The sequence below is a fragment of the Callorhinus ursinus genome, unplaced genomic scaffold (assembly GCF_003265705.2).
Source record: "Callorhinus ursinus isolate GAN/ISIS: 27379988/994484 unplaced genomic scaffold, GSC_fseal_2.0 scaffold32, whole genome shotgun sequence".
In the NCBI taxonomy this organism is placed as follows: domain Eukaryota; kingdom Metazoa; phylum Chordata; class Mammalia; order Carnivora; family Otariidae; genus Callorhinus; species Callorhinus ursinus.
Genome location: NW_027397094.1, coordinates 11,160,789 through 11,176,891, shown reverse-complemented (window position 1 = coordinate 11,176,891; position 16,103 = coordinate 11,160,789). Strand labels below are relative to the sequence as shown.

Genomic DNA, 16,103 nt, shown 5'->3' with positions numbered 1-16,103 from the left:
AGCTCCTTTAGGTGTAGGGTTAGGTTGTGTATTTGAGACCTTTCTTGTTTCTTGAGAAAGGCTTGTATTGCTATATACTTTCCTCTCAGGACTGCCTTTGCTGTATCCCAAAGATTTTGAACGGTTGTGTTTTCATTTTCATTGGTTTCCATGAATTTTTTTAATTCTTCTTTAATTTCCTGGTTGACCCATTCATTCTTTAGTAGGATGCCCTTTAGCCTCCATGTATTTGAGTTCATTCCGACTTTCCTCTTGTGATTGAGTTCTAGTTTCAAAGCATTGTGGTCTGAAAATATGCAGGGAATAATCCCAATCTTTTGGTACCGGTTGAGACCTGATTTGTGACCTAGGATGTGATCTATTCTGGAGAATGTTCCATGGGCACTAGAGAAGAATGTGTATTCCATTGCTTTGGGATGGCATGTTCTGAATATGTCTGTGAAGTCCATTTGGTCCAGTGTGTCATTTAAAGTCTTTATTTCCTTGTTGATCTTTTGCTTAGATGATCTGTCCATTTCAGTCAGGGGGGTGTTAAAGTCCCCCACTATTATTGTATTGTTGTCAATGTGTTTCTTTGCTTTGGTTATTAATTGCCTTATAATACTGGCTGCTCCCACGTTAGGGGCATAGATATTTACAATTGTTAGATCTTCTTGTTGGATAGATCCTTTAAGTAGGATAGAGTGTCCTTATTCATCTCTTATTACAGTCTTGGTTTTAAAATCTAATTTGTCTGATATAAGGATGGCCACCCCAGCTTTCTTTTGGTGTCCATTAGCATGGTAAATGGTTTTCCACCCCCTCACTTTCAATCTGGGGGTGTCTTTGGGTCTAAAATGAGTCTCTTGCAGACAGCATAAGGATAGGTCTTGTTTTTTAATCCAATCTGATAACCTGTGTCTTTTGATTGGGGCATTTAGCCCATTTACATTCAGGGTAACTATTTAAAGACATGAATTTAGTGCCATTGTATTGCCTGTAGGTGACTGTGACTGTATATTGTCTGTGTTCCTTTCTGATCTATGCTGCTTTTAGGCTCTCTCTTTGCTTAGAGGACTCCTTTCAATATTTCTTGTAGGGCTGGTTTTGTGTTTGCAAATTCCTTTAGTTTTTGTTTGTCCTGGAAGCTTTTGATCTCTCCTTCAATTTTTAATGAGAGCCTAGCTGGATATAGTATTCTTGGCTGCATATTTTTCTCATTTGGTGCTTTTAAGATCTCATGCCAGTCCTTTCTGGCCTGCCACGTCTCTGTGCATAGGTCTGGTGCCTATCTAATAGTTCTACCATTGTAGGTTACATATCTCTCTCCCGAGCTGCTTTCCGGATTTTCTCTTTGTCTCTGAGACTCGTCAGTTTTACTATTAGATGTCGGGGTGTTGACCTCTTTTTATTGATTTTGAGAGGGGTTCTCTGTGCCTCCTCGATTTTGATACCTGTTTCCTTCCTCACATTAGGGAAGTGCTCTGCTATAATTTGCTCCAACATACCTTCCGCCCCTCTCTCTCTTTCTTCTTCTTCTGGGTTCCCAATTATTCTAATGTTGTTCTGTCTTATCGTATCGCTTATCTCTCGAATTCTGCCCTCGTGATCCTGTAGTTGTTTATCTCTCTTTTTCTTAGCCTCTTTATTTTCCATCATTTGGTCTTCTATATCGGTGATTCTCACTTCTGCCTCATTTATCCTAGCAGTTAGTGCCCCCATTTTTCATTGCACCTCATGAATAGCCTTTTTGATTTCGACTTGGTTAGATTTTAGTTCTTTTATTTCTCCAGAAAGTGTTTCTCTAATAACTTCCACGCTTTTTTCAAGCCCAGCTAGTATCTTTAAAGTCATGATTCTGAACTCTAGGTCCAACATCGGAGTAATGTCTGTATTGAGTAGGTCCCTGGCTGATGGTACTACCTCTTGTTCTTTTTGCTGAGGTGATTTTTTTCATCCTGTCATTTTGTCCAGAGGAGAATAGATGAATGAGAGAACAAAATGCTAACAGGTTTACAACGTCCCCAGCAAATATACTGTATACAAATCAGAAAAGACCTGAAACCAGGGAAAAGAAAGGGAAAGAAAGAAAAAAGAAAGAGAAAAAAAAAAACAGAAAAAGAAAAAGATAAAAACAAAACAGAACAATACAAAAAAAACCAGAATATGATCAAATATGATCAGGCTAGTGCATAGATCAGTGCCACACACTAGATTTTGGGCATATTTTGGTCTGTTAGAAGTGCCTCCTAAAATTTTGAAGAAAGACACAGATGTACAAAATAAGGGTTGATACAATGGAGGGATGGAAGATAACTGTAAAAATAAAAATTATAAAAGATTTTATAAAAGGAATTGATAAGAAGTTGTTTGAAAAAAGAAAGACGATTTAAAAAAAAAGAATGTGATCAGGCAGGAGACTAGAACCAAGCCATGCACTAGTGATATAGGGTATATTTTGATCTGTTAGAAGAAAATGTATCTTAAAATTTTAAAGAGAGAACAACTTATATATATATATATGCCAAAAATAAGGGTAACTACTATGAAGGGATAAAATATGAGTCTAAAAATGAAAAATAAAAAATGTTTTTTTAAAAAAGGGATTGATAAGATGTTAAAAAAGGGAAAAAGAAGAATTAAAAAAAACAGTTAAAAAATTAACTTTGAAAAACTAATGAATCATAGTAAAAAAAAGCCATGAATTCTTTGTGCAGTATTCCCGTAGCGCTGGAGTTCTCCCGTTCTCCTTGATCGGTAAACTTGGTCTTGGCTCGCTGGCTGTTCGTGCTGATCTTCTGGGGGAGGGGCCTGTTGCCATGGTTCCCAAATGTCTTTGCCGGAGGCGGAATTGCCCCGCCCTTGTCCGTCTGGGCTAAGCAAGCTGTTCGGGTTTGCTCTCAGGAACTTTTGTTCCCTGCAAGCTCTCAGTACAGCTTTGGAGGATCAGGGTGAAAATGGTGGCCTCCCCATCTCCACCCGGAGGAGCTGAGAACTCGGGGCCCCGCTCCTCAGTGTGCCCCCAGAGAAAAGCAGTCACTTCCGTGTCCCCGGTCTCCGGCCGCACTCCGTGCTCACCCGGCCTGTGACCGAGCGTTGCTATCTCTGGCACCGGACCCCGTGTGGAGTCTCCAAACCCAGCAGATCCCTGCGGTGCGCTCCCGCACCGCTCCTCCTGGGGGAGGAAGGGGAGTCTCCCCGGCTCTGCCGCTTGTTGGGTCCCTGCTGGAGGAGCAGTGGCCCGACTGGGCCGCGGATCACAGTTTATGGCCACCCCGAGCTGAGAGTCCGCGCCTCGGCTCCGTCTCTGCAGCCAGCTTCCCCGCTCCGATCCCTGGGAGCTCTGGCGCACTCAGGCACCCCCGGTCTTTCTGTGACCCCAAGGGTCCTGAGACCCCACTGTCCCCGAGGGTTCCACCCCCGCTTAGCCACTGGCGCGACGTCCCTCCGCGGAGCCGACTTCTAAAAGGTCCGATTTTGTGCTCCGCGGCTCTAGCACTTGCCAGAAGCGACCGATGGAGGCCCCTCCCCCGCCGTCTATCCTCCTGAATATCGCCTCGGATTCACTTCTCCGCATGTCCTGCCTTCCAGAAAGTGGTCGCTTCTCTGTTCAGAGTTGTTGCTACTCTCCTGTTCGGTCTCCTGTTGAGTTCGTAGGTGTTCAGAATGGTTTGATCCCTATTCAGCTGAATTCCTGAGACCAGACGAAATCCAGGTCTCCTACTCCTCTGCCATCTTGCTCTGCTGACCTCTTAGTGTATTTTTACTAGTGTGAATTAAAAAATGTACTTTTTAAAAATTTAATTTTATTATGTTAGTCACCATACATTACATCATTAGTTTTTGATATCATGTTCCATGATTCATTGTTTGTGCATAACACCCAGTGCTCCATGCAGAACGTGCCCTCCTTAATACCCATCACCAGGCTAACCCATCCCCCACCCCCCTCCCGTCTAGAACCCTCAGTTTGTCTCTCAGAGTCCCTAGTCTCTCATGGTTCGTCTCTCCCTCCGATTTCCCTACCTTCTCCTAATGTCCTCCAGGCTATTCCTTATGTTCTACAAATAAGTGAAACCATATGATAATTGACTTTCTCTGTTTGACGTATTTCACTTAGCATAATCTCCAGTCCCGTCCATGTTGATGCAAAAGTTGGGTATTCATCCTTTCTGATGGCTGAGTAAAAATGTACTTTTTAGGGCTGAATGATGACTGAAGGTTCTTATACCAAGAATATAGTCATAGGGTGTCCTCCTATCTGCGTTTCCGGGTGGGCATAAAGGTTAATATCTGTGGTTGAAGGCTCTTCTGCATTCATTTTATTTATAGGGTTTCCTTCTAGTGTGACAATTTCATTTTTGTCCAGATGTAGAACCACAATTTCTGAAATAGTAGCTTTCTGGATTTTCTTTTCATATAATTTGTCAGCAAATCCTGCTGCTTCAACCTTGATAATATGTTCAAATTGCTATACCTTTAGTAGGTTCTCAAACATCGGTGACCCCTTGCATGCTTATCATAGGCACAGTTTCAGTTGGCGGGTTTGGTTAAATGGCATCAGTACCCCAACATTATGGTTCAGATTTCATTTACCATGATACATCAACTGTGAGTAACTGCATAAAGCACAGATTTCACTGCTAGCTCTTGAGTGTCTGAATTGCCATCAAATACATACCAGATGGACGTCATGATCAGTGACCAGTCACAGCGCTTCTTTCAAGCCTGTGGTGATTCGTCACTGCACGTCTGTTCTTCACGTCCCACACAGACCACACCTGGTGCAGTCATTACCTCCTCGTCTCCCTGTGAGCAAGGCTTGGGGCATTTCCGGAACATGGATAAGTGGGAATTGGCCATTGAAAAATGAAAGGGCAGTAAAGAAAAAGTAGGAACCCTGGAAATGAAATTCTGATGGAACGTAAGTGGAATCGTAGAAGCGGTATCCCAGTGTGGGAGTGCGAACAAGGTTGCCCCTTGAGAAACCGTAGATGTGCAGCCAGAGGGACGGAGTGAAGGTGACCTTATTGACAGAAATGAGGAACGTGGTTGTGACAGAGAGGATGGAGATGTCCCAGAAGAAGTGACACTGGTTAAGGAATTCACATTAAACTCTGGAAAATGCTGGGAATGATCCAGATGGAGTATGAATGTTTGCCGAGACATGGAGGAGGTGCTCATGGGAAGGATGAGGCGGGCCCTGTTCAGACTGCCCTTGATAAGGGTTTTACAAAGAACAAAAACACCTTAATCCGTGTTTCTAATGTTTTAGATTATAGGGGGCTAAATAGTTGACTATTTTTTTCATTTCTTGGTACTTTTGTAACTGATGGTAAGAGTTTCTAAGGTTTGGACAAAAATTTTTAAAGATCATGGTACAATCATAAATATTCCCAAAGATTGCTTTGCATGGTCATTTTTATGGTTCTAATGAGCAAACTGAGGATAGGCTTTTTTTTTTTTTAAATGAATGAATATAAACTTGGTACAAGACCAAAAATAGCCCCCCCCTTTTTTTTGTCTTAACTGATTTGTTCTGATAACCACATTTTTGCCGTAAGAAAAACATACTAGAGATAACATTTTATTTGGCCATTTGCCAGAAAAGCCAGATGCGATGATGATGTATAGGGAGACAAACTTGTGACCACTTACCACAGTTCTGGAGTATAGGAGGCACTCAGTAAATGCAGCATGTGTCTAGAATTGGCTCACTTCGGTCCACCTCCACTGCTACACCTTCATCTGAATCACCTTCCTCTCACCTGATTGGCTGAAGTCATCCCCTTTAGGTCAGTCTGCTTCCTTGTTTCCCTGCAGTGTGGATTTAGTACACCACCCAGTGGATTTCCCATTCCCTCAGTAGGAGCCAAAAATCTGACACTGGGCTCAAGGCCTTTCATGATCTGGTCCCACCTATTACCTCGCACCCTCCTCCCTCTGACTACTCTCTTCCAGCCACAAGGAAATCCTCCGTTTTCTTGAACATGCTTGATGCTCTCCTGCCTTGGGGACTTTCATTGGCCATCCCTCAACCTTCAGTCCATTCTCCCTCCCTGCTTCAAGTCTTGCTTGGAAGTCATCCCCTCAATGAGGCCTGACAATTCTCTTCATAATTTCAACCTTCCCACCACTGGGGCACTCCTGATCCCCCTTAAACTGTACCATTTTTTTTTTTTCCATAGAACTTTTTGCCTTTAATGTAATTTACAAGTTTGTGGTGTTTTTGTTTATTCTTCCTCTTCCCCTACCAGAATGCAGGCCTAATGAGTTCAGGGATCTTCGATTTATACAGTGATTTATCTCAAGTGCTTAGGACATATCCTATTACATATTAGATCCTCAGTAAATATTTATTAAATGATAAATGAATGTCTGAAAGAAGCTACTGCTGTCGTTTGATAATTATTTCCCATGTTGTACTATTCCAGCAGACTTGGCAGCATTTGTTCTAGAAATCATGTCTTATTTACTCAGCACAGAATTGCCTGGAATGCAGCATTAATCTCTGTTCTAAAGAGTTGTCAGGTCACAGGAAGAGTACAAGAGCCTTTCAACAAAAATAAATTCAATCCAGCGTGTATTTATGGAGCATTTACTATATCTAAATTGGATGATGTGATTGCTTGGGTTTTAACTGAAGTGCTTTTCTCTTTTTAGAGAGCATGTGTGTGTGCATGGGGTGGGCAGGGGCAAATAAAGAGAGAGAAGGAGAGAGAAAGAATCCCAAGCAGGCTTCATGTTCGGTGCGAAGCCCGTGGTGGGGCTTGATCCCATGAGATCACGACCTGAGCTGAAATCAAGAGTCCAATGCCTAACCAGCTGAGCCACCCAAGCATCCCAAAACACTTATTTTCAGTGGACACCTGGTTTCTATGGAATTCAATCTGACCTGCTTGACCAGTAGCCATAGGATACAATACATATAGTGAGCTTTTTGAGTTGGAACCAATTGAGGAAAAATTATTAAGACCTAACCGTGGGAGAAGACAAGTTGCAGAAGGTCTAGATGTGGATAAATATTTCAAAAGACGAGCATTATAAGCATCTAAGAAAGGTCCTTGGTATGATTTGAGGGACTTTTTAATGACCTGAGTTGTGAAGAACATTTCTTGACGTTTCAAGAGGACAGTATGTTTGATTTGCTTAGATTGTGTATGGAAAGAGTTGTAACCAAAGTTTTATTATGTTTATGGGGAAATGAGGGGCTACACTGCTTTTTTTCCCCCAGTAATCCCATTGGGTTTTATATTGATGCCACAGATGTTTACAATCCATTAAAATTTGTCATAAATATAATAGGATGAGCAATTTTCCTCAAATACTGCCCTATTTCCTGGCTGAATAGAACCAGAAAATCACGTAATGGGATCCTATCATGGTAGCTTTAATTGGGAAGGTGGGGTCTTACCTTGGCAATTCTAAAAAGCAACTCAATTTGTCAGCATGGCAACACATATTTATGAGCAATCATAAAGTGGATTAAGATAATCCTTTACTGAGTATGTTATATTTGCCCAGGGCAGTGTTAGGCACTGTAATTTAATAATGTCATGATGAATTCAGTTATTTAAGCTGAAGGAATATAAGTGGTATAGGAGCACGAAACAAAGAAACTGATGCAGCCTGGTGGGTCAGGGAAGGCCCACCTCAGGAATGGATGCTGGAGTTAAGATTTGAAAGATGAATACATCTTAACTAGAGGAGAGAGAAAGGGTTTAATTGCATGTGCAAAGTCCTGTAGGAGCATAGGAATGAACGAAGGAAGGAAGGAAGGTTGGTTGGAGGAAATGTCAAGCTGGTACTTTTCTATGCAGTGTGGGGCCTTGTAGACTAGAGTCCTTTGGTCTTTTTCCTCAGAGCAATGGGAAGCCATTAAAAGATTTTAAGCCAGGGAACATTACAGTCAGGTTGATGGGGTGACCTTGAGGTGAAACACCATTGGAAGGGAGTTTGCAGTGTGGAAAACTATTTGTTGGGTTTTGAAGATAATAACCAAGAGATGACGGTAGCTGGTGTGGTGAGAAATTGATGGATTTGAAATTGCTGGATTTGGCATAGAATCTATAGGATCTTGGGGATCGTAAGCCAGATAGCACTTTATCTTCACAAAGTTCAGGAAGTTTCTCCTAGAATTTTTTTTTTACATTTTATTTTATTCTAAATTTGTAAAAACAAAACAAAAAGACAAAAACTAAAAAACAAAAACTAGTAACTTTATTTTTTCCAGTTTGTTTTATATAAAATGGGCAATGGTGTAAGTTCAAGTATTTCCAGGAAAGTTCTAGTATCTTTTCATGCTAGTCATTTGCCTTTAACTAACAGACTTTGAAATTAAAAAATGAAATAATAGAATGTAGGCAGAATATACTTTTGTAGCATTTTGGTTATGGAATAGGATTTCTTGTGAGTTGAATCAAAATTTGTAGCCCTAGGTACTAGACCTAAGACATGAGGACTCAAAAAACAATACTGAAAGGTTAATATTGGAGGAAGATTTTAGTTCTTGTGGACTAAGGCTGGAAAAGTGATGGCCACTGTGTGCATTTTGGCACTCTGGTATACCACTGGTACATGGAATTAAAATGTGAAGCCTGGAAAAGAGACGTTAGGAGCCTGGACCTCAGGCTGGGTGGCAGAGACTAATTCAGAAGCCTTATGACCCAAGAGACACATTTTAACCTATAGCCTTACTGTTCTGTTACCTTAATAGTGTTAACTCTCTGGATCCCATCAGTATGAGGCTGTGCTTAGTCTCTGTTCTTAGAATAGAAAAGATATTTCATGTATGTGTATGTGTGTAACTAGATCCGTATGCGCACATGTACACGTTGGCGAAAACCAGATTTACTGCACATGGGTTATAAGAAAAAAACTACTTACTGAGGCTTTTCCAATGCATAGTCAGTGTGCTCTCAAGAACCAGAGTGGTTCTGGAGAAAAATGATGCTTCGAGATCAATGATGGGTTAATTAAAGGGGACTGGCAGGTATTTATGAATTGGTGTTTGGTCCATCCAATGCTGAGTATATTTTAGTTTCTGTCAGAAAGAAACCCTCTGCTTACTGGAATGTAAAATGAAAACCGCTCCCAGGTAAACTGGAAAAAGCCTTATAAGTACGTCAGGCTAGGTTCTATCATTCAAAGCGGAATCGTGATTGAAGGTTGTAGTTAGCGCCTTCTCTCCTTGTGTGGCAGAGTGCTTTTGAACTTCATGTGGCTTTGTGGCCAGACACTCCATCACACAATAATCTAGTGTTAAGGCACTAGATTAAAGGGACACTTGGCACAAGTGAGTTGGTTTTATAAACTTAGTAGGGTAGTTCAGTATATTATTTATATTCCCTTCCCTAACATGGTTGGTATGGACCACATATTAATGAGCATCTCCACGTGTGCTCTCATTTCTGGTTCTGTCCAAAGTATACACTTGCTTTAAAATTCAGCTGTTACTGATTGCCTCCAAGCTCTTATAAGAGCCTGCTCACCTGTCTCTTGGGATCTCTGTCCTTTCTGGGACCCACTGGGGATCCTAGCTCCTCGGATCCACTGGTTGAAAATGCAGAATCAGCCCCACCCAAGCCCGACAGAACCAGAATCTGCACTTCAGCAGGTGATTGGATGCACATTAAAGGTGAGAGGTACTTTTCTAGATAACAAACGTAAAAAAAAATCAGTTGAGCTTCTAGAAGCAGCGTGGGGCTGAGGACTTTCAGATTCAGATAAATTAGGTTGAATGACCAGTTCCTAGACATATGTATGATCGGCCCTCTCTGTGAGCAACAAGTTACCTTGAGCCTCATTGTCCTCGTCTGTCTATGTGGGGATAATCTTTACATCACAGGTTGTGGTGAAGAATAAATCAGTTAATGCCAAGGCCGACATACACTATACTTCTCGGCAAATGTGATGTGCCCCCTCTTCTTTTGGGGGCTTCCTGGGTAGCACGTTATTCTCGCCTGTCTTATACCTTTCTATTTTCTCTTAATTCTCATTCTCAAACTGTCTTTAATGAGTGCATTAAAGTAATTATTTACTAAATGGAATTTAGATGGTCTCCACTATCCAGAGGAGCCCATTTTACCCAAGAGTGCAGTTTGCATGCTCGAGTTAGTTCCAGAGGGTGAGTGAGACAAGATAGTAAAAAATTGGTGGGATTTGGTAAGGCAATGAGCACATCGACACAATTCGGTTCTTTGTTATTAGGCTCCACATGTGGAAAGCAAAATATATCTTTGATTTTGCAGATTATTTAAGCAACAAAAACCCTTCATTATTTTTATTATAGCCATGCGGAGCATGAATTAATATTCAGATGTGCTTGTTATATGAAAATAATGCTTTTTTTTTTTTTTTTTTTTTTTAGCGGATGACTTCTTAAATGTAACAATTGAATGTTCGCTGGAAATTAATGAGCACCTGGAGGGAGAGTTGGGAGGTGATTATTAAGAGATTGGACTTTGCCTGTGACTGGTGCTGTAAGCCAGCTATTACTTATTGCTGCACCGTGTAGGAAAGAAAACAAATACGTAGTATTATAAAGGTTTTAAATGCAGATTGGAGTTGTACTTTTCCATTTGATACAGCATATTCTTTGGGTCAACCCGAAAGGCTTGTTTTCTGCTTTTGAATTTTTATCACATCTCCTCACCCCTACTCTGCCTGCCGTTCTTCCATGATGAGGGTCTTCTAGGTTATACTTGATTGTCCCTTTTCTCTCCCATTCTAATTAAAAGGGTCAATGAATGTATTTGTTTTTGGACTGCTTTAAGTGTCAAGAGGTTAGACTGTTTAGGCAGTGGCTACTTAGAACTTGTTAAAGTGAGATACTCTGTTTAAAAATGACAATGCTATCTACCACTTACTGTATTGAGCCCCGTCTTCATATCAGTCTCTGTGTGACTCGTTTACCTTGTCCTCTTAGAGATTCAGTGCTTTGTCTAGGATCTTTAACCTGCCGATGACAGAGCCGTGATAGCAGTCGAGCTCGAGCTGTTGCCGAGTCTCAAGTCCATGCTTCTTGCTGTCCTCATGCTGCCTACACTGAGTCGTCCCATGTATCATCTTTTCCCTGGCGTAACTTGCCCTATAACGCTGCTTAGTTAATTGGAAACCAGTGTGGATTTCACAGGACTGAACTAGCAGCTCGTCTCTCTCTGCACATTTTTAAGCACCCAAGGGTCCTTTGAAATGTGAACAATGTGTGGATGAGCTGAGACGACTTTTCAGATCGATTTGAACCCAGGTGTTCTGTTCTTGACCTGGCATCCTGTGCTGGTTTTGGAGCGCTGTGCGCATCTGCTGTTGGAACTGGTGCTGGTCCTGATGACACTTGATGTCAGACAATTTCTTGGTAATTTTGATGATTAAAACTGCGTGCAAGAGTGCTAACGTGGAGATTCTGTATTTTACCATTGCTCATGTGGGTTGCCTCTGGGGATCAGTAATGATAGTGAGGAAACTGTTGACTGCCGGAGTGGTAATCAGCTCTTTCTCCTCCTTCCACCTTACCTTATTTACAAGGGAAAATTTTCGAGGGATTGATTCTGTCGGGTTTTTCTTTTTTTTTTTTTTGTGGGGGGGGGGACAGTTGTTGTTACCTTTTTCTCTGATTTTTAGTAGGTGCTAGAATAAGTCTTCTAGGTCTGATTTAGACTGTCGAGTCATGTCGAACCTCACTTTCTTTTTCTCTTTTCCTCCCCCTCTGCAGGATGACGAGGTGGTTCTGCAGTGCACCGCAACCATCCACAAGGAACAACAGAAACTGTGTTTGGCTGCAGAAGGGTTTGGCAACCGACTTTGTTTCTTGGAGTCCACTTCGAATTCCAAGGTGGGATAAAGCCTTTTGAGGCCTTTCAAGTATTCGGGTTTTACTAGTGGTATCGGAGTTATTTATGGGCGCTCTGTTATCGTGTGTGGAACAGAGAAACTGAAGGGGATTTGAAAAATGTGCTTACCATTCATTAAGCAGATTTCTAGTTGAGCCTCTAGTTTTTGCAAGTCAGAGAAGATTGTTGACAAAAATGAGACCGAGCTCTCACCCCCATGGTGTTTAGTAAACAAGTAAATAAGTAGTGTGATTTTGGAACTCAGGGCTATGGAGAAAGCAGAACAATAGGGTATAGAGTGATGGAGCAAGGACTCACCCTTTCACAAAGGATGTTTGCGGAAGGCTTTCTGAGGCAGTGAAACTTGAGCAATCTGGAATGAAGTGAGAGAGAGAGTGAGCCGTCCTGAGTATTCTGGAACATTGCAGAAAGAGGAACCACGTAATGTAGGGGCCCCTAGTTAGTTCTCCTCAACTGGGACTGGTCATGGAGGCCTTCGAGGCCATGGCCAGGAATTGAGGTTTTGCTCTAGGGTGAAGGGAGGCCATTGGAACCGGTGAGTGGTGCAATTTGATGTAGACATTGCAAAGATCATCTTGGCTCTTATGTGATGGAGGATGTTGAGAGAGCAAGCATGGAAGCAGGGAGATGGAAATCCGGATGGGAGCTGCTGGTTCTTCGGACTAGAGTGATGGTGGGGGGCTTGGGGGAGATTGACAGCATGCCTTGGGGACGTACACGATGTGCTGAAAGATCCGACTGTGTGGAGGAAGGGAAAGAGGAAGACGTGTCATAGGTAGGAAGTCAACCAGAAGTCAGTCCATGTAGTCATCTTTTCTGTAGCACTTTTTTGGTCTGTGGAGTCCTTTGACAGACAGTCTCGTTCAGCGGCTGCTGTAAGAGTGTGTATAGTTCTTGCTGTCAAATTCATTGTACAGGTGGGGACGTGGGAACCTAATAGAGGTCAGGTTCTGTGCCTAAAAGGCTTAATGTGATTCAAAGCCACAGTATTAGCAATGGCTTTTCATGCTTACACCTTGGCCTTTTGGCTTCAAATCCCTGATTCTTTCCTTTATACCACAGTACCTCCTTGGTTATTCTGTGAAAAAATACTGAGCAATGTATACATATGATTCATTTATTATGATAATTCAATGCCAGGTAACATGATTAACATTGTAATAGTGGGTGGCAAAACATTATGTGTTTTATAGCGTGGGTTAGATTTATTTTTGATTTGACAAGTATTTATTGAGCATTCTCTTTGTACAAATTACGGTGATAGGTGTTAGTTGTGAAAAGTATTCTTAAGATGGAGATATTAAGCATTTTAACATTTAGCACATTCCCTGTGGTTTCTGATATTCCGTAGTGCCTCGAACCAGGCACCATTTAGCTGGCTGGTTTTTGATTTTCACATTATGTTGAACGCTATGCTGGCTCTTGTTCTCTTGTTCCTTTAATGTGAGAGTTGTTTTCCAATACTAAAAGCGAATGCTCCTGATTTGTAGCAGGCACATCATGCGTCAATCAAGGCATTGATTAGGGCTAGGCATCCGTTGAAGCTGGTTCCTTCCTACGAGGGTTACGTGACACTCTCACTGTTAACTGATGATGATCTAGCAAACTGACCGCTTTGACCATTTTTGTTACCATCCTATTTTATTCTTTTCTAGCATCTTTGAAAGTTTGCATGGAGGATGAGATACTGAGAATGTTGATCAGGCATAGAATGAATAGCAACTGAAGTCCAGTAAACCTATTTGAACTTTATTTTTTTTTGTAAGTTCTTACAACATAAATACACTCTTACTTGAAAACTCCTTACTATGTCATTGTTTGTTTGTTTGTTTTTTTTCATAGTTCCATTTGCTTTTGTTGTCCCTGTGCTGTGTGTCTTTCCTGTACTTAGCTGGCTGAAATGCTGCTTGTCCTTCAAAGCCTATTTCAAATAGTCCCTCTTCTGCGTTGCTTTCTTCCGAGATCCCTGACTTCTGTTCTCTGCCCTTCTTAAGTGCTTTGTTTATACTTCTGTTATGTTGGCCGTTGGGCTTAATTCTGTATAATACCTGCACCACTTTCTCACCTGCTCTCAGATACATACACCAGCTTCTGAATTCCCTGAGGATCAGAGCATATCTCATTTATTTTCTTATCTCTTATTGCTTAGTACCAGGCACAGTGCCTTGAACCAGTAAGTCATCCACAAAATTAAGTGGATCATTGAGTTTGAAAGGGGACCACCGTTAGTAGCCCAATTATATCTTTTATAGACTTTTAATTTTCTATAATTACAGAGAGTCAAAACTCTGGATCTCAGTTCATGCTTAAAATATGTAAGCCTGGGGGCACCTGGGTGGCTCAGTCGTTGAGTGTCTGCCTTCGGCTTGGGTCATGATCCCGGGGTCCTGGGATTGAGCCTTGCAGTGGGCCCCCTCCTTGGCAGGGCCCCTGCTTCTCCCTCTCCCACTCCCCCTGCTTGTGTTCCCTCTCTCGCTGTGTCTCTCTCTGTCAAATAAATAAATTATATCTTTAAAAAAATAATAAAATATGTAAGCCTGGGTCCAGATGTGTTTTATGCAGATATATCTGGATTTGAGTTTCATTGGTGGAAAACGGGAGATGGTCCCTCTTCTCCCCCCGCCCCCAAGTTTGTTGTCTTCTGCATTTATTAAAACGGTGGAGAGAACGAAGTTATTGGTGGCAGTGAGTAGTCAGTCACAGTAAATTATATATGTGTTCCTGGAAATGATCCCAGACATGTCTTAAGCTACAGAATCTTTTAATCAAAGGCAGGACTGCCTTTTTCAGAAAACTGTTTCATGTTCCTGGACAGCTCTTCATGCAGATTTCTGCCTGAAAGAGGATGGTTCATAACTCCAGCATACGTTTTCCTGTAGAACGTGCAAACGTCAAACCTGACGATATGTTTCAGTTACTCATTCGTAAATTGTAATCATAGATACTTTGCATTCTTTATATGAATGACTTTTCATTTTCTGTCTTTTGTGATAGAGACGTTGGACTTTTGCTTTTAGGAACCTAGTCCCTTTCAGACAGACCGCCCTTGTTACCATTAAAATTTTGAGGGGAGATGAGAAGTTATCAGAGAAGTGTAGGTTCTCATCTCCGCGAATCCGGACATAAAAGCAGTGAGGGCCTGGAAGACTGCAGAACCCCACGTGCACAGACAACGTAGGATCTAGAGTAAACTAGATGACATGTTATCCCCACGTAGGGTGTCCAGACGTGTATTGCAGAAAGTGGAGGAAAGGCAGCCTGGTTTCTGTCGTGTCCAAAAATCAGTTACACGTACTCCCGGAGGACATGGTGGGCCAGTGTGGAAACAGCCCCTGAAACCAGGAGGGGACGAGGGAGACATGGTAAAGATGAACCGGTGTTTCTGCAGCGGTCTTGGCCTATGACTTTTGAAACGAACCTGTTAAAGCCCCCTTCTAGACAGGCCTCGCTTTGAGGAGAAATGATTGCGAATCGAGTATGGATTGAGCAGGGGCTAAGGACAGAGATGTATCAGGTGAGGGGAGGGAGGGAAACAGAGCCGAGAGATCTCATAAAGAATTTTTTTTTTTTTTTTAAGATTTTATTTATTTGAGAGAGAATGAGAGACAGCACGAGAGGGAAGAGGGTCAGAGGGAGAAGCCGACTCCCCGCCGAGCGGGGAGCCCGATGCGGGACTCGATCCCGGGACTCTGGGATCATAACCTGAGCCGAAGGCAGTCGCCTAACCAACTGAGCCACCCGGGTGCCCGAGAGTGGTTGTGTTTTGAATACTGGGTGAAAGCCGAGGAATATGTTACTCGGGAGCCACATAGCTACAGAAGCTGTCCTGACCCACCCTCCTTTTCTATGAGCAAGTTCCTTCCAGTTTTATCTGTTTATCTGCTATGTCTTTATTGCCTGTAGACATAATTCTGTTCCTGGTTGGTGTTTTTTTATTTTATATAAATATCTACCTATGTATACTGCACATACAATATAATATACATATAATTATACCATATGTTATATACATATAATTATACAATATATAAAACCACTATATATACATACATAATTATATAAATTATAATTTATGTATTTTAAATACTATATGATACTATACATGTGTACATATAATTATACTATATATAAAGCCATTAGGTATACCTATATAATTATATGTAATTATGTGTAACTTAGGTAGAACAATGAGTGGAGTAATCTAATTTGTATTTATTTACATAATTATTTGCAGTTATCTTTTACATTTAATTTATATATGTATATGTAATT

The 16,103-nt window shown here is 41.6% G+C and overlaps 1 protein-coding gene across 1 annotated transcript in view; it reads left to right on the top strand.

Moving 5' to 3' along the window:
• Positions 1–16,103, top strand: part of RYR2 (ryanodine receptor 2) — a 728,853-nt gene that overhangs the window by 183,879 nt on the left and 528,871 nt on the right. The window contains exon 2 of the mRNA XM_073878937.1: positions 11,693–11,812. Within this exon, the coding sequence (XP_073735038.1) occupies positions 11,693–11,812 (120 nt within the window). The remainder of the gene's footprint in view (positions 1–11,692; positions 11,813–16,103) is intronic.